The sequence below is a fragment of the Caretta caretta genome, chromosome 7, assembly GCF_965140235.1.
Source record: "Caretta caretta isolate rCarCar2 chromosome 7, rCarCar1.hap1, whole genome shotgun sequence".
In the NCBI taxonomy this organism is placed as follows: Eukaryota; Metazoa; Chordata; order Testudines; family Cheloniidae; genus Caretta; species Caretta caretta.
Window position 1 is genome coordinate 93,577,716 of NC_134212.1, and position 19,808 is coordinate 93,597,523.

General features: G+C 41.0%; 1 protein-coding gene across 9 annotated transcripts in view; it reads right to left on the reverse strand.

Annotated features, from left to right (window-relative positions):
* The window catches only part of PLCE1 (phospholipase C epsilon 1), a 324,949-nt gene that overhangs the window by 70,019 nt on the left and 235,122 nt on the right, over positions 1-19,808 (reverse strand). For 6 of the 9 annotated variants that reach the window (XM_075130951.1, XM_075130953.1, XM_075130952.1 and 3 more), the window contains exons 5-9: positions 15,137-15,282; positions 12,110-12,368; positions 6,578-6,786; positions 3,242-3,283; positions 966-1,641 (exon numbers count right to left, since the gene is read on the reverse strand). In XM_075130951.1, the coding sequence (XP_074987052.1) occupies positions 966-1,641; positions 3,242-3,283; positions 6,578-6,786; positions 12,110-12,368; positions 15,137-15,282 (1,332 nt within the window). The remainder of the gene's footprint in view (positions 1-965; positions 1,642-3,241; positions 3,284-6,577; positions 6,787-12,109; positions 12,369-15,136; positions 15,283-19,808) is intronic. The other 3 variants (XM_075130955.1, XM_048856994.2, XM_075130957.1) reach the window with 2 other exon arrangements.

Below are 19,808 nucleotides of genomic sequence, written 5' to 3' on the forward strand. Positions count from 1 at the left end.
GTGTAATGACCCATCCACTCCCAGTCTCTATTCAAGCCTAAGTTAATTGTATCCAGTTTTTCAAATTAATTCCAATTCAGCAGTCTCTCGTTGGAGTTTGTTTTTGAAGTTTTTTTGTTGAAGAATTGCCACTTTTAGGTCTGTAATCGAGTGACCAAAGAGATTGAAGACGTCTGATTTGTGCCCATTTATTCTTTTACGTAAAGACTGTCCAGTTTGATCAATGTACATGGCAGAGGGGCATTGCTGGCACATGATGGCCTTTGATTAAATGCAATATCAAAGGCCAGATTCACTAGTTTTACACATCATGTGCCAGCAATGCCCCTCTGCCATGTACTTTGGTCAAACTGGACAGTCTCTATGTAAAAGAATAAATGGACACAAATCAAACGTCAAGAATTATAACATTCAAAAACCAGTTGCAGAACACTTCAATCTCTTTGGTCACTCGATTACAGACCTAAAAGTGGCAATTCTTCAACAAAAAAACTTCAAAAACAGACTCCAACGAGAGACTGCTGAATTGGAATTAATTTGCAAACTGGATACAATTAACTTAGGCTTGAATAGAGACTGGTAGTGGATGGGTCATTACACAAAGTAAAACCATTTCCCCATGTTTATTCCACCCCCCACTGTTCCTCAGACGTTCTTGTCAACTGCTGGAAATGGCCCACCTTGATTATCACTACAAAAGGTTCCCCCCCACCCCCGCTCTCCTGCTGGTAATATCTCACCTTAAGTGATCACTCTCATTACAGTGTGTATGGTAACACCCATTGTTTCATGTTCTCTATGTATATAAATCTCTCCACTGTATTTTCCACTGAATGCATCTGATGAAGTGAGCTGTAGCTCACAAAAGCTTATGCTCAAATAAATTTGTTAGTCTCTAAGGTGCCACAAGTACTCCTCTTCTTTTTGCGAATACAGACTAACACGGCTGCTACTCTGAAACTTACCTGATAAAGGCAGACATACTGTTTCCGTAGCCACTGCAATCTCTGATCAGGGAATTTCCTCATTTTTCTTACAGCTTTTGTTAATTCCAGCAATCCATCATACAGCATTTTGGCAGTATATTTTGGAGCCACGAAGTGCAGTAACTTATTATCAGTAGTTTGAAGTCCATATAGTAGTGTTACTCCATTCTCTTCAAGGGACATACTACAAAGTTTATTTTGAACACACACAGTGTGCATATCAACGCCAGGGTGCCCCATGTACACAGCCTTTGCTGAAAACAAATCCAAGAAACCTTCCACCAGTCCATTCAATCCAGTACTGCCAAGAAACTGAAATTTACCAAGGTCAGCATTGCTACCTAGCACACCGAGTTTTACTTTAGTATTTGCAGGACAAGCTGTAGTGGGTTTTATCCATGTCAAAGTACTATTGTCAGGTTGAAGCTGAAGAAAACAGCGTGCTGAGAGATGCATCTCCTGGTCATAATGTATGACAGTTGCCCCTTGTAGCATGAACTGATGGACATCAGCTCTGATTGATAACACATACCAGGGAATGAGTTCTATTCCATGATTGTATGCCTTTTGCTGCTCTTCAGTTGTATTTGTGTCCCACTCTTTTGACTGCTCAGATATGTCACTTTCTGAGTCTGAGAGATCTCCAATTATAAACCTGTATGTGAAGTAAGATACAACACTTATGTTTTCCAGTATTTGTATATATACTGTATACATAGTGGAACATCTGATACACATGTTTTCATTTACTCTGTGCATGTTTAGCTACAATACTATCTTTAAAACCTATTCTATTATAGTTTAAATTCAGCAGAAGATTAACATCATACTGTTTAGAGGTACAAGGATATCTATGCTTAAAGACTTTGACAGCATTGTATTATATAGTATATAGAATGTACCTTTATACTATTGTAATTTTGGACAAACTAATTAATTAACAGATATTGTTAGGATTGATATCACTGTATTAGAGACAGAGAAAAAATGTATGATGACAATTTTTTCAGGTTTCCCTCCCAAACATCACATATACAAAAATATAAATGCACATTTAAAAAGTTCTTAGTAATGAATCACTTTCACAGGGGATCTAAAAACAAAGTGATTCCAGCTTCTAAATCCAATCCATACAATAGCTTTGGTTGCAGTATGTCCAAATCTCTTTTGTGGACAATGGCAGCACAGCCTAGTGGATTGAAGGCTAATTCCTTTACTATATTTCTACTTTTCAGAGATTCATTCTGTGGCCTTGAGCAAGTTACTTACTCTCTCTGTCTTAGGCTACATCTACATTTAGGAGCTAGAGGTGTGATTTCCAGCTCACTCAGACATACTTACACTAGCTCCCATCAAGCTAGCACACTGAAAATAGTAGCAAAGCTGGGGTGGCACAGGCAGGGGGGGCAAGCCATTCCAAGTACCATAGGGTTCTGGAGGGTTTGTACTCAGCACGACTAGCCCATGCCACTACTCGCTGCTATGCGTGCCACCGTGGCTGCATCACTATTTTTAGCATGCTAACTCAATGACAGCTAGCATGAGTATGCATACATGAGATGGGAATCATCCCCCTCCCCCACAGCATAGACATACCCTTAATGTTATCATCTATAAAATAGTGACGACAACAACACATACCTTGCTCAGAAAAGTGTTGTGAGAATTAATTAGTGAATATTTCTATTTTGAACATGTAAAATATTATATAAGTAACATATAATTATCAATCACAACGTTTGTAGCTACCAATCCAAATATAGTGAATACCTTTACTGTTCTGAGAAACAGCAGTTATGAAGCAGAAAAATCTAAATTAACAAATATGGTTTATGAGAACAGAATTCACTTATCCAAAATCTCCTCCCTACAAGAGCTTCTTCTGCTAAATTGAAACACACATGTACTGCTGTATTGAATGTAAAAAAGAACAACCATAGGACAGATCCTCAGCTAGTATACATTGCTGTTGACTTCAATGCATCTCACCCCATATCTAAACATTAAAGTATTTGTCATGACCACACAAGAATAACTTTTTCAAATGGAAAAAAGCAGCCAACCCTACAAATATCCTAGAAAATATTGACAGGATTTAACAACAGAGAGGATTTGCAAAGAGCGGCCCAGGATAGACAGGGATGGCATACTCTTGTTTGTGCCATCTGAAGCAGCCACACAAAAAATGCACAATTAATTTCTGGCAGTAGCTAGCACAAGCAATATAGTTTAGGAAGTGCTGAGAACAAACTTACAGAACTCGGTTTGACTCAGAGGCTTTCTTTGCGTGTGTTGTACTGAGATGCATTAGGAATGAAGGAAACAGATAAAAGGAAATGTTAGAACAGACTGTCGTTTTATGAAGGAAATAGCAAGGGATGCAATATATAAAAAAGAAAACTGTGTGGATTTTCACACTTATTCTAAAGAGAAATTACTGTGCTTTAAAGATGTTGATTCAGACACATATAATATGGCTTGTCTCTCCAAAGTGGGATCAATCATTAAAAGGATTATGTGGCAAAATTTCGAACGTCGGCGTAAGTTAGTTGATTAACAAACCTTGAAAAAGTACATATAAGAAGGAGTCCAGTGGCACCTTAAAGACTAACAGATTTATTTGGGCATAAGCTTTTGTGGGTAAAAAAAACCCACTTCTTCAGATGTTTTTGTGGATACAGACTAACTCATCTACCCCCTGATACATATACTATAGGCAAGCTTCTATGTACTTTTCCACCCACAATCAAAATTTCTAACGAATCAAAATGCAATTCTAGTTCTTCCTTTGGAATGGATAGGTGCATGTGACTCTCACAGCCATATCACTTTCAAGGACATCAAATTACAAGTAGACCATGTAATTTCCCCTTCTCCAATGACACCCATATTTTATAGATTCCCACTCTTATATACTGTTGTGTATGAAAACATTAAATCACAGGAAAATTAGGGGGAGCTTCTATCTCAATTTATTCTGGTCTACCTTGATTTTGACAATATTTAAGTGTCACAAGTTTGAAATAATTTGAAATATATAAGCATTTTAAATTAGAAAAATAACTCTATCCTCTCTGTCAGGGGAGTGAGATATGAAGGAGATGACAAATAATTGTACTTGCGTTGGCAATTTTCTGTCTTCCTACCCAACTTGCTTTATCCCTGAAAAGAGAAAGCCCTAATAAAAATGAATCATTGACATATACTTGGCATGTCAGGAAATTCCTGGTGAATAGCCAATGCCCTGATCACAGAGTGCTAAATATCCTATCAACAGGCAAGAGTGGGAATATTGATAAACATATTCCCTGACTTTGTTAGATGCCCCTTATATTCTTCAGCTCAAGCTAAGTTATCTATTTTTATGGACTCATAGCCTCAGTTCTATATGTAATTCAGGAAAAATCAATTAAGGTAAGATCTTCATTTTCACTTTGAACTATGACACTGAAGCAAATTATGTGATATTTCCCCCAAACATCAAAATATTACAGTTTCATATATCACCCTACAAAAATCAAGATTTCTACTACTAAACAGTCTTTAGTTTAAATAAATAACTATAATAAAAATACTTTTTAACTTTACTAAGAAACCAAATATTAACATATACAAAAGAGCATAAGTTAATGACCTCACATACTACGTGCAAAATACTACTCCCATCTCACTGGAAAAGCTGTCCACAGTGCACAATATTTTAAAACAATCCTGCTTTTCCAGCCTCTACACAAAAAGAGAGCAAAATAGTATTGCCTCATCCTCCTTTGCTGCAAGCTCCCCTCCCTCCCAGAGTTCTCAGTGTGCACAAGAAGGAGAAAACAGGACAGTGGGAAGGGAAAGGAGACTTCAAGCACTGACCGCTGGCAGCCAAGAGGGCCTGACTACAGAGGGATGAACTCTTTAAAAAAGCAGACAGGACAGACTGGTACTGCTCAAAGGAGGATGAATTCATTTAATTTCATGTATGTATATAGATATAAAACATATACTCCAAAGCAATGATTAAACATTTACAGGAGAAGTTACCTTCCCATTTATCATTACTAGAAGCATTTTACTTTGCTTCAATAAGTGAAATGTTGTTTTCCCAAGTTTCTTTTAAATCTGAGCTATGAATTAAATACTAGTTTTAAAATGTCTGATGTTAGTTAAGAAAATAATTTCTGGAAGGAAGCACTTAAGTTGTAGGAAATTCTAAAGACTATGGGCTTTCTACAGCACTCTTCCGCAATCAAGGGATGATGTAAATGGACAGTGAAGTAGGACAGCCTTTCTTGGCATCAGCTGCTGCTTCGGTGCTCAGAAGGAACTAAGGCCAGATGTTAGTAATTCTATTAGAAAACATTATTTCAGGAAACAAAGATTATTTCTTTAAAATGAAATTTACAATTGCATGTAAATGAAATAAACGCAGGAAGCTGGTAGTTCCTTCTCAGATGCTCACTTACTGGACTTTATATATAGGTGGCTGAACCAGTTTGGATACCTCTAAACATGTGGGTATTTTACTCTCTATCATGTGGTTCTTTATCTACAGAGGTAGGGAGCATGCTTCCTGTTAACTATCTGCTACTGTGATATTTTAAATTTATTAGACTAGACTAAAGCTCTTAGTAAAAACAAAAGTTCCTCTCTTTATAACAGTAATACACTTGTCCTTGGGAAAGACTGTGATAGACATAGAACCACCATCTCACCTAACTGCATTTTTCTGCTGTTTCTATGCTATATAGATGTGGTTAATTAGAAATGCACTGTGGGAGACTTATCTCAAATTGGAAGCTAGATACATAACACCAATTTCATTCCCCTGTAAAATGTTTTCCTCTTTAAATTCAATAAGAAAGACAACTAGAAAACAAAACAACACTTTGGAAGATTAAATGATTTAGCAGGCTTTGGACTTATCACTATTCCCACATGACCAATACTGTACGGTATGCTGGTATGATACTGATCTACTACTGGACCTCTCACTGTACAAGTGGGAACTGGGAATCTGAGGTTGCTAACACCGAGCTTTCCCAGGTGTCATAATAAAAGAAACACCAGTGCTAAATAACTGGACTGATCCAGTGTGAAAATTTGGTTAATAGCTTTCATGGATTCTTCCTGAGGTAATTATGAACCTCAAATGAACATATCCTTAAAAAGTAGCAGGCTTTACCAACAATAATAAATAACCTTTATATTAACTAGGGCAGAATGCTGTTTCAACCCACAGGATATAAGGTTCTGAGCTTTGATAACAGAGATGCCATGGTGCTATTCCTGGCACAACTGATCAAAATCATAATGTAACTGTGGGTTTCTAAAGCTCTCTAGACAAAATAAAAGTGATTTGCCTGGAAATAATTACATCACAATAGACGATAAAACTATTGAGAGATTCCAAGCCTCTGAGCATCCTGATATCAAGCGTAACTCTGGGAAAAGAGCTGAAATTGGAAGGGGCAAAATTCAAGGATGCTTATATTAAAGTTTCATGTTGTTACCATAATTGAGACTCAGACAACAGCAAATTAAACATGAAAAATCTTGAAACACACAGAAAAATAGCACAGTAAACTATGCAATGTAAAACCTACTGGTAACGGTTTCTATCCTTCAAAGAGTTTTTTCTTGAATTGCCTCCTTCACTAAAATTGTCTTCAACTTCTTCAGATTCCAAACTGCGATTACAACTCCGAATGGTTTGAAAGATACTGTTTGCTGTTGATTCTTTTTCTGTATTATTTAAACCATCTTGGCCTACTCGTTGCAAGAAATTATCTTGCCCGTTGTAATCTGAAACAAACTAAAAAACCCCAAATAGTTAATACAATGAACAGTTAGAATAGTACATAGTTAAGTAAACTGACAGAAATAGAGTTTAACTTGAGATTTTCAAAGGGGCCTTGGTGTATGAGGCACAGATCAACCCCATTGACTTTCAGTGGGAGTTGAACACCTAATTCTGGTCTATTACTAGGAATTCTAGGCATTAGAATACTATAAACAAACAAATAAATAATATTAATTCCTTTAGACTTTTTGAAAATCTCAGCTTTAATCTCTACACTTGAGGGATGATTTGAAAGGAAAAAAATATAAAAATGGAAAGAACAGTTATTTACCTTACAATGACCGTAAGATGTAAGATTTTCAAGATGTAGTCAGCGTGGATCCCCCTGTAGATACGGCTGTACCACACGTGTGCGAGATTGGATTTTTTTTAATAGCAATGTCCATTAGGACCATGTATGTGCCCTGTGCCTTCTTGTGCTCACATGGAAGAGGATAAAGGGTCCAGGAACTGACCCTCTCTCAGTTCCCTTGCAATTTGAAGCTTGTGTTAGCTGAAGACTGAAATTGTGGATGGAGCAGAGGGCAGGTCATGGGATTCACACTGCTAACATCATCTCAAGGAATTACTTTTACTGTAGGGTAACTGTTTTTTGTTCTTCAGGTATGTGTAAGCCACCACTGCAGGTGACTGTCAAGTAGTAGCCTCTTCAGGATGGTGGCCATGAGGAGAATCAGCTGCAACTGTCGAAGACAAATGGGAGTACAGCTCTCCCAAACTTTGCAATAAGTCCAGTGCATAATGCTTGACAAATGTGGCACATTGCAGAACCATGCTGACGATGCCACTTGAGCTCTGGTAGAATGGTCCCTAAATTGTCAGTGGGAGAGGAACATCAGCCATCTGGTAGCACAGTGTGATACATTTTGAAATTTTAGGGATGAAATGGTTTGCCCTTTAGAGTGGTCAGGTATAGTCTCATATAGTCGTGGGGACAGTCTGAAAGGTTTGAGCCTGTCAATATAGTTTCAAAGAACCCTGGATAAACCAAGGTATGGAGTTTCTTCTCCTCTTGCCTGGAACATGGCTATGGGAAGAACACAAGTTAGTTCACTGATCGATTCAAATGCATTTCTAAAACCACTATTGGAAGGAATTTTGCATAAGGTCTCAGGACCACTTTGTCTCTATGAAACCAGGTAGACAGAGGCTCTGCCATGAGTTGCTGGATCTCACTGACTCTTCTGGCTGAAGTGATGGCAACCAGGAATACTGTTTTGGAGAGCAAGATGTTGGATAGATGTTGGAAAGGGACTCAAAGGGGGACTCCATAAGCCTATGAAGGACAACACTGAAGCCCCATGGAGGATCTCTAACCAATGAGTGAGCATGCATAAGGCACTTAAGGAATCTGGATACCAACAGATGAGAGAAGATTGAAAGAGACTGAATTGGTGGATGATATGCTGAAATTGCCACCAAATGGATCTTAATTGAAGTAAAATTCCAGAATGTTTTAATTGCAGCAAGTAGACCAAAATCTTCAGTATTGGGACCTGCATTGGGTCCAGGCCATGTTGGGCTGCCCACATCAAGAACCTTTTCCATTTAGAAGAGTAAGTTTTCCTTATGGATAGTTTCCTGCCTGATGCCAGAATCTCCTGATTATGCAAGGAGCAGTCCTTTTCCATGATGATCAGCCAGCCAATATCCAGGCCTTCAGCATCAGCAACTTTGGGTTCAGATGGAGTACTTGACTTATCTCTTGTACAATAGATCTGGGTGGTCTGGAAGTCAGATTGGTGTTGTAGAAAGTCTGCCAGCAAGAACTATTTTGGCCAGTAGGGAGCTAACTACCAAGATGAATCAGGTCCAATTTTGTCTAAGTTTGGCAACCACGCTGGTGATTGCTAGGATTGGTGGGAAGATGTAAAAAAGGGCCCTGATTCCATTGTTGGAGGAAAGTGTCCAGTAAAGGCGGAGAAGTGATATCTGAAAGTGAGCTGTAGAGTGGTTTTGACATGGTTCTCAATCATCTCTTCAAACCTGCTCCCTCCGGGAGAGAGAGAGATTGATTTGCAACAGAGAAGAGGGGTGAATAGTGGGGTCCATGAATAATCCATGAATAGTGGGATCACTTTCTGGATGAATACTCAGGCTGGTAGCTATGAAAGAAAGATGACATTCTTGGTTTCTGAGATGGCTGGTACTGGAAGGGTTTGCAGTATGGTACTGGGGCATAAATGTCCAAAGAGCTGAGTGTTGGTCTGGAATCCTTAAGGCAGTGCAGTGTCTCTTCCATTCATGGGCTATTTAAATGCATATCTTCAAAGGGTAAGTCCTCAATTGTAGCCTGGACTTCCCTTGATACTCCGGATGCCTGGACCCAGGACACTTGGTGCTTTACGACTGCTGTGGAGACCGATTAAGCAGCTGTATTGGATTCATCCACTGCCACTTGTAGTGCTGTCTTGACTATCATCTGCCCCTCCTTGATCATGTCTCAGTTCTTCCCTATACACCTGTTGGAGCTGAGATAGGAAGGAAGCCACCCTCTCCCATACCAAAAGTTGTATTTTGTAAACAGCACTAGATTGGTTGTAATGCAGAACTGGAGAGATGCTTTCCTTCCATAAATGTCCAGCTTTTTGAGGTCCTTGTCTCTGAAGTCCTCTGCTTGGATCTAGTCCTCTCCTGGACTGCAGAGACAATGAGCAACCCCAGAGTCAGATGGGCATAAAAGTAATCAAAACCTCTGGGCGGGACTTGGTAGTGTTTTTCCAGACGCTTCCAAGACAGAAGGAAGTGAGGCAGGGATGTGCCCCAAACCCTTCACTGCGTCTAAAATGCCCTCATTGACTGGGAGGGCAATTCTTGTGGGCATGGAGGTGCTGAGGCTGTCAAATATGTCTTCCTGGAGCACCATCATTTCCATGTCCAATGTGTCCGCTATCCTTGGCAGCAACTCCAGGAAAGCCTGGAAGTCACTGACAGCCAGTGTTGGGGCTATGATGGCTGATTCATCAAGGGATGAGGAGAATTCTTTAGGTAGGGAGAGCAGCTGGAGTGTCTCCTTCATTAACTCCACCATATCTTTGGAAGGTCCATGCAGTACTACTGAGGGCGCTTCAGCAAGCATTGCTGATGGTGACCGAGATCATCTCCTCTTTTCTGAGTCATGGGAAGGGGACATATGGGAAGGTGGGGCCTCAATAAATCCAGTACAGCAAGTTGTACTGGTCCTGGCTAAACTGTGGGTGTCCCATCCATTCCCAGTCCTGCACAGGGGCTCTGTACCACATACCTTCCAAGTACTCTTTCGGATACTGTCATTTCCTCTTGGGCAATGGTTCCTTGCCTGAGGTGGGGGAGAAGGAATGGCCTGGTGATGAAGAGGAGAAATAGGTCTCTGGAAATTACAGTGCCAATACATATGGTTTCTGGCACTGATGTTTGTGGAGCTGGTGCCAATATCACTACTGGTGTCTGGGCTTGTTCTGACACCAAGAGGAGTCGTGAGGGGGGCTTTTTGAAGGAATGTCTTGATACCAAGAAGGGTTCTGGTTCCAGGATCAGTACTGGAGCAGTTCTCTGTATCAATGTCAGTACCAGGGCAATCACCTGGTCTCTTGGTCTCACCGATGTCATGACACTATGCTTATCGATGCTGAGGATTTCAAGGGCTTCTCTCTAGTCCTTGTGTCCTCTCTGAAGAAACTGGCTTTGATGCCAGTTGATTGCTGTGTTTGCGTTTGGTGGTGGAGTCTCTTTCCATCTCAGAAGGCAGTGCCAGGTCTCTCTGTCCTGAAGACAATGCAGTCAGTGGTAAAGTTGCTGTTGGTGATGTCGGCACTGGTAACAATGGTATTGGCACCCTTTTTGCCTTCTTTTCCCTACTGGAGCCAAAGATGTGGTGCCTGATATAGACAGATCAATGAATACAATCTCCTTGGTTCTGGTGCTCCTGAATCTGAAGCTATCTTCATGGATTAGGTACAAGTGGGGCAGTTAGAACCTCGTGTCTTGGGATTTCCAGGTATGGGTTGAAAAGGAGTGGCAGATGGAACATTTGTTGGTGATGTAACCTTTCCCAAGGCAGAACAGACTGGAAGTTGAGGCTAGACAAATTTAGACTGGAAATAAGGCATATAATCTTTAACAGTGAGGGTAATTAACCACTGGGACAATTTATCAAAGGTTAGGGTAGAGTCTCTATCACTGGCAATTTTTAAATTATATTCAGATTAAAAAAAAAGATCTGTTCTATTTCAAATGGAATTATTTTGAGCAAGTTCCATAGCCTGTGTTATACAGGAGGTCAAACCAGATGATCACAATGGTCCCTTCTGCCCTTGGAATCCATGAATCTGCTTTGTTCATCTATGAGAGGCATGAAACTGTAACAGGAAGGACACACATTAAACTTAGTGGGTTTTGAGCCTGCCATAGCTAGAGATTAGCACAAAGCACCTCACTCTGCTGTACAGGGGGGTGTCCCCCATGTCTATCCTAACTGCTTGCTCTCTCTTTTTTTCATGAATACCCAACAAAAAAGTCTAAGATGAAGGATCTAATTAAAAGGAGAAGTGCAGAAGGGTTTCTTCACTGGAAAAGGGTTCTGAAACCAGAAGCAGGTCAGACAAATTCCCGGTCTGTCTCCCTACCACAGACATTAAGAAGGAACTGAGAGAACGTCAGGGCCTCTCCACCCTTTATGTCTTTGCACAAGAGCACAAAGTAGCACAGGTCTGCATCCATGGCCCTGCTGGATGTTGCTATTCAAAAGATTCCAGGTTCGCCTGCCTGAGCACCTACCTCAGGATCCACACTGACACATACTCGAAGACTTGCTTCTTTTTGTATATTAAGGGCCTGAAACACTGAGGTTCTGAACTCTTCTTTACCTCTATTCCCATTGAATTAAGTGGAAGTTAAGAGCACTATCTTTCAAAGAAAGTGCTTAGCACCTTCCAGAATGAGGTTTTTTGGCATAAACATTCATTGCTGATTGCAACTGTAGTTGCAATATATTTGTCATTCCTATATATAAACAATCCACTTTAAATTAATTTTAAAAAATTAATACGAGTTGTTATTGTATAACTGGATTGATATCCTTCTATTTGATACCATAGATTACATTTTGGTTTAGAGAAGGTCACAAAAAGTTTCATCAACTGCATTGAACAAAGGGGGTTCAAGCAATTGTTACCTTCAGTAACTGTCAAATAACAATTTCACTATCATCTACAATTTGGTAGGGAGCCATTTTCACTGTATACAGGTATGGGCATGTAACCATTTAGAACATCAATGCCATCTCTTAATAATTTACCTCTAATGTTTCATCCTGGGAATTATACTGTGGGCAAAGTCTGATGAGGCTTGCTGCTCCATCTAGAACTTCACAAAGCTCCTTTAAAAATACACCACAGAAAGGAACTACTTTACAGCCTGGAATATTCAGAGCACGATTTACCACTTTCCGATATTCAGAGGATGATTCATGTTGTGCCATAGCATCCTTCAGACCTCGCATGGTTTCAATATCAGACTGATCCATGAACTGCCACATTTTTAAAACTTTTCTAGACCTATTGCAAATAGACAACAAAACATTTGTAAGAAAATAAAAAAAACATAGTTTACATTAAAGTTCAACACCAGAAGTCGATCTCTTCTATTAAAGAAAATTAGTCTTACTTTCATTAGCATTACTCAGAAACAGGGGTCAGCACCACCATGTTGCGCGACAGACACTTGACAAAATTACTGGACTTAGGGACAGACATTGGCGGGGGGTGGAAAGTGGCTCTGGGCTGAGGCATGGGGTTGGGGTGTGGGAAGTGGTATGGGCTCTGGGCTGGGGGTGAGGGTTCCAGGGTGGGGCCAGAAATGAGGGGTTCAGGAGGGGGCTCTGGGCTGGAGCAGGGGGTTGGGTGTGTGTGGGGGTATGATGGCTCCACCTGGGGGTGCAGGCTCTGGGTTGCGACTGGGGGTGAGGTGTTTGAGGTGTAGGAGGATGCTCCGGGCTGAGTCCAAGCTGTTCGGAGGGTAGGAGGGGGAATAAGGGCTGGGCCAGGGGGGCGGGGCCTGGGCGTGTGCAAGCTCCATGCAGCGCTTACCTCAAGCAGCTCCCTGAAGCAGCGGCATGTCCCCTTTCTGGCTCCTATGCGGAGGTGCAGCCAGGCGGCTCTGCACACTGCCCTGTCTGCAGGTGCTGCCCCCAGAGCTCCCATTGGCCGTGGTTCCCAGCCAATGGGCTGGGAGCGTGGAGTCAGCGCTGGGAGGTGGGGGACAGAGGCAGTGTGCAGAGCTGCCTGGCCACGCCTCCACCAGCAACAGCAGGATAGGGAGCTGCTTGCGGGGAGGCTCACTGCCCACCCCGCAAGTGGCTCCCTGTCCTTGCTGTTGCTGGCGGAGGCGAGCGCGGCCAGGCAGCTCTGCAGGCATGCTGCATCAGTCTGCAGGCACCGCCCCCCCAGCTCCCATCGACCGTGGTTCCCGGCCAATAGGCTGGGAGCCGTGGAGTCAGCATTTGGGTAGAGGGGACAGAGGCAGTGTGCCTGCAGAGTCACCTGGCGTCTGCCAGCAACAGCAGTGACAGGGAGCCACTTGCGGGGAGCCGCCCCAGGTGAGCACTCCCATGGACCTCAAAATTTTTACCATAGACACTTGTGTCCATGTACGGACACGTTGCCAACCCCTGTAAATGAATGAGACAAATTCAGTTAGCTCAGGCTAACAGAACAATTTTTTCCTTTTGAATAACTGAACACCAAAATGAACTTGCAAAGCTGAGTAATGAGATCTAGAAATTGCTGGAGCTACAGCTGGGATTTTCAACAGAGCCTAAGAGAGTTAGGCACAACAGCTTGGGAAGGAAAAGAGGAATCTTTTACATTTATCTTGTTATACTATCTTAAAAATAAAGAGTAGTGGGAGGAAATCAAACATAGTTAAAGGAACAATGTCATGATAAACCTATCCGTACATAACATAAGCTGCTGTATTATTAGTAATCCTTAGATAAGTGAGAGTGAAATAATTTTCAAAAATGATTTTAAATCATTAATGTTGATTAGTATATTTTTTGCATTTCCGTCAGATTGGACAATGAAAATAAACTATAAAATAAACAATTTCACTTTTGTTTCTTGTTAGTTTCAGCTTTCCAGCTCTCACGCTCTAGCATGTTGCAGCCATGTTTGTGTTGTAGATGCTCAAAGGAATGTTTATATCCAAACAAAAAATGGTTTTAGGACTGCACGAGAGAATACATTTGCACTGCTAGAAGCTCCCTCATTCCCAGAGGAGCATGTTTGGGCAGAGCCATGGCAATTCCACCCCTCCTCACCCAGCACACCAGCGGTGCTACAGAACAGCTAATTACAAGATATCCCTCTCTCCACTATCTCCTTGTCCACTGCATAAAGCTCTGGCACTACCCTTCCTTTCCTCCCCTTCCCTCATGCAGTGTACTTATAAGAGAGGCATAATTAAACTCTTATTACAGTTTTGACTTCTCCCTGAATCAGCTGGCTTGTTGTAGAACAACCATTCACAGCCTTCTTGGGCTTACATGGCCTGGGAGGCCGTGGATATGTTCTGCAGGACAAGGCTTCTTGTGTTTGTGAGTGCTTTGAATCTGTTTCATATATTAAAAATGTAAACTAACAGCACAATGAGTGTGCTTATTAAACCACAAAAAGCTGCAGTAAAAACACACATTCAAAATACAAAGAAAGTCAGAGTTAAGAGGCTGCAACTTTAGACTTAACTCTTCCTACTACAGAATAATTCATTATACTGTATACTCTATGTAAAATCACTTACTGTTCTGAGAACCTAGCAGCAGTTAGCGTAGGTAAAATGGAGTGAGCTAAGGAAGGAGCTTTATTTGACATTTCTTTTTTGACCTATAATCATAATATTACTTTAACATTTATAGTTTCACTACCTTTGTTATTGAAACTCCAACCCTAAAACTATAGTAGTTGTAGTGAGTTACAGATAGTTATAATAAAACTACTTTTACACTTTTCTTTTCTCATTTAAATCAGCTGTTTGAAAAATGTATGTCCATGTTTTCAATTTAACATATTTAGCATGTACCAGGATAGATGATGATGTCTCCAGAGCATTCTGAGAAAATGTCTGTCTTTCACCATGTTTAGTTTTCCCCCAATAATTATGAGAAATTCAAAAGATGAAATGATGTGATTTAGCAACAGAATACTGCTTAACAGAGTGATTGATTCAATGTCCCACATTGTTCTTCAGAGAGGAGTTGGGTTTAACAGAAGCTGTAATTTAATCTCTATCTCTGAAACTTCCTTATGTAAAAATGAGTTGCCAGTACCTAAGCCCTGCCAAGAATTCCATTACAGCATTGTAGTTTCCCATGTTCCAGCAGCATTTTGCCACATGTACTAAATATGAGAAGACTTCTCGTTTCTCCTCCATAGAACCGGCAGTAAGGATCAACCATGTAACCCAAGAGCTCACCTAATAAAACAAAATGTACAGTACAAGAAATCAGCCATGGCTATGTTATTTGGAACATTCAGACATATTTAATGCAACAGAATTACTATATTTTAATCTTAAATTGTCTCTTTTGGGGGGAAAATAAGATATTTCACCAAATTTTTTATTTATATATAAATATACACACACACACAATAAAATCACACAAAAACATTCACCGCATATGATATATATACTTTGTGTATACACATATCACACACACACATATATGCAAAGTATTTGAATCTCAAAATGCTTTTTAAAGTTATTTATTTTAAACCAAAAATGCTGAACAATAACAGACATTGTATTGTAGACTAGGGCCAAGATTTTCAAAGCTGCCTAAAGGATTTGCAAGACCAATTCCCATTAAAATCAATGGGAACTGGCACCCAAATCTCCTATATGGCTTTGAAAATTTTAGCCTTAGATAAGATAACCCATTTTGTTCAATTTGGGAAACAGGTCAGAAGCAGCAGTTTATAAATTAGAGAATATTTTTTGCTTGAGTTGATTGAGCTGACATTTGTATATATTTTTTTTTGATGTACAAATTTGTTCACTGCAATATACTCTAAATACATTTAATAACTAGCTACTATAGCTATTTGTTATATTAAGAAACGAAGCAGAAAATATCACTTTCCAAATTTGACTTTATTGTCAAGTTCTGTTTGGTAATTAATGTCAGCATCAGAAATCAACTAACTATATGATTCTGTACATACTTAAAATCTGATCAGGCACAGAAATTTACTACTCTGAAAATTTTCAGTTTACTTTTCCACAACATCCACAAAAAATAGATATATTTCACATGGAAACCTAAATTAAACCAACTGTTCCTTTTTACAGTATGATTCCCGAGGGGTTGATTTTTGTCATTGTAGAAATACTTTTAATCATAAAATAATAAATGTGAGCTGTTCACTGACATTGAGTTCCATTCTTCTTTTGGTCTTGAACGATTTATGTGTTTATAGTCATTACCAGAGTGATGAGAGCTTCGCGTAACGTTTGAGACTCCTAGCTTCCCCCAAAGAAAGAAATCTGTATTAAAATGTCCTACTGATATATTTCAAGACACAAACCAAACATGTGAAATTAACTGAAAATTTGTTGAATTCAAAACAATTTATGAAAACACGTAGGGGTTATATACATCACTATATTTTCCTGAGCCTATACAGACACAATATTCTCAATTCCTCATTCTGGGTCATGAGAACAGCAAACACAGTAAAAGCAAGAACAAGAATAAGATTGTTCTCTTGCTTTTCAATCTTTCTGATGCCCAATTTAATCAAGCACAACAAAGTCGAGTTCCACTGTTTTCTTAATTTGAAATATATTAACATACTATATTATTAATGAAAGACTGTGTTTAAGTAATATTAGGGTTGACAGAAACCAGCAAAATTCAGGAAATCCAAAGTTATAGCTTTGCCCTAAATCCAATTGTGAAAGAAAGAAAGAAAGAAAGAAAGAAAGAAAGAAAGAAAGAAAGAAAGAAAGAAAGAAAGCCAGGCAACTAGCTTTGTTATTGGCCTGTGTCACATTTTCAGCATTATTCAAATGTATTTTTACATTTAAGTTTCTTTCTTTAAATAAATTAATAAGGAGAAAGTAAGTCAATGAGGTGCAAATTTTTTTCCTACATATTGCCAATGTTTTAAAACTGCATCTAAGGGCTTGTCTATGCAGTGCATTAGTCCACAACAGAGATGTATAAACTCCAATGCATACTAGCACGTTGTGCGCTAACTGGTCCATGTGGACCCATTCTGGCATACAGTAAAAGTTCCCTGTGCATGTTAATGTAGTCCCATTTCAAACAGTACTACATTAACATGCACTAGGGAACTTTTAGTGTGCGCCAGTCGGGTCCCACATGGGTAAGTTAGTGCATGACACATTAGTGTGCACAAGAATCTACACCCCTCTGGTGCAGGCTAATGCATTTTGTAGAGAAGACCTAATTTACTCAAGAGGCAGAAACAGTTCTGTATTTCAAATAAATTCTGTATTTCAAATAAACACACTCAAGTAAATATATTTTCAAAACAGGCTATACACAGAAGGTGAAATGCTGTGCTATGCTTCTAGTGGCCAATCTGTGGCTCCGGAGCTGCATGCGGCTCTTCAGGGGTTAATATGTGGCTCCTTACCTAGGTACTGATTCCGGGGCTGGAGTTATAGATGCTAACTTCCAGTGTGCTGGGGGGTGCTCACTGCTCAACCCCCTGCTCTGCCCCAAGTCCTGCCCCCACTCCATCCCTTCCCCGAAGGCCCCTGCCCCTTTCCCTGAGCCTGCCATGCCCTCGCTCCTTCCCCCTCATAGCCTCCTATACACATGAAACAGCTGATTGTGGTGGGTGGGGGGAGTAGGCATTGATTAGTGGGGGCTGCTGGAAGGGGCTGGGGAGTGGATGGGGGGCTGCTGACATATTACTGTGGCTCTTTGGCAATGGTCATTGGTAAATTCTGGCTCCTTCTCAGGCTCAGGTTGGCCACCCCTGCTCTAAGAGGTGCAGAATAGAACTCACAGATGGAGAGAGGGCTAAGATAGTTTTAAACCACATCTGATTCTGGGCTGCTCCAGGGGCTGCATAATTTAGACAGCCCCTGAAGGCTATCTAATTTACAACAGCCTTTTCATGCCTGCCTAAGAGCAGCAGCACTGCCCAGAATCTCTGCAGTGTTAGGTGCTGCTGCTCTGCTCTTGGAACACTCTTCCTGCCACAAGCCCCATCCCCAGCTTGCCTCTGACATCAGGTTTCTTCCACAATTCTTGTGCATGGAGAATTCTCTCCCAGCTGGATCTGAAACTGTTAGCACCTAATTACACCACTGGTGTCCTTTTACCCAGAAAGAAAAGGAGTACTTGTGGCACCTTGGAGACTAACAAATTTATTTGAGCATAAGCTTTTGTGAGCTACAGCTCACTTCATCGGATGCATTCAGTGGAAAATACAGTGGGGAGATTTATATACACAGAGAACATGAAACAATGGGTGTTATCATACACACTGTAAGGAGAGTGATCACTTAAGATGAGCTAATACCAGCAGGAGGGCAGGGGAGGAAGAAAACCTTTTGTAGTGATAATCAAGGTGGGCCATTTCCAGCAGTTGACAAGAACGTCTGAGGAACAGTGTGTGTGTGTGTGTGTGTGTGTGTGCGTGCGTGCGTGCGTGTAATAAACATGGGGAAATAGTTTTAGCCCAGCAGAAGAATCTGTCCTACCTCGGGGCCTCTCCTTCTGCACCTCCACCCCCACGAACATGATACAGTTCTGTGGTGACCTAGAATCCTATTTTCGATGTCTCCGACTCAAGGAATATTTCCAACACACCTCTGAACAACATACTAATCCACAGAGACCTTCCTACCAACACTACAAAAAGAAGGATTCTGGGTGGACTCCCCCTGAAGGTCGAAACAACAGACTGGACTTCTACATAGAATGCTTCCGCTGACGTGCACGGGCTGAAATTGTGGAAAAGCAGCATCGCTTGCCCCATAACCTCAGCCGTGCAGAACACAATGCCATCCACAGCCTCAGAAACAACTCTGACATCATAATCAAAAAGGCTGACAAAGGAGGTGCTGTCGTCATCATGAATAGGTCGGAATATGAACAAGAGGCTGCTAGGCAGCTCTCCAACACCACTTTCTACAAGCCATTATCCTCTGATCCCACTGAGAGTTACCAAAAGAAACTACACCATTTGCTCAAGAAACTCCCTGAAAAAGCACAAGAACAAATCTGCTCAGACACACACCTGGAACCCCGACCTGGGGTATTCTATCTGCTACCCAAGATCCATAAACCTGGAAATCCTGGATGCCTCATCATCTCAGGCATTGGCACCCTGACAGCAGGATTATCTGGCTATGTAGACTCCCTCCTCAGGCCCTACGCTACCAGCACTCCCTGCTATCTTCGAGACTTCCTGAGGAAACTACAATCCATCGGTGATCTTCCTGAAGACACCATCCTGGCCACTATGGATGTAGAAGCCCTCTACACCAACGTTCTACACAAAGATGGACTACAAGCCGTCAGGAACACTATCCCCGATAATGTCACGGCTAACCTGGTGGCTAAACTTTGTGACTTTGTCCTCACCCATAACTATTTCACATTTAGGGACAATGTATACCTTCAAATCAGTGGCACTGCTATGGGTACCCGCATGGCCCCACAGTATGCCAACATTTTTATGACTGACTTAGAACAACGCTTCCTCAGCTCTCGTTCCCTAATGCCCCTACTCTATTTGCATTATATTGATGACATCTTCATCATAGGGACCCATGGAAAAGAAGCCCTTGAGGAATTCCACCATGATTTCAACAATTTCTGTCCCACCATCAACCTCAGCCTGGACCAGTCCACACAAGAGATCCACTTCCTGGACACTACGGTGCTAATAAGCGATGGTCACACAACCACCACCCTATACTGGAAACCTACTGACCGCTATTCCTACCTACATGCC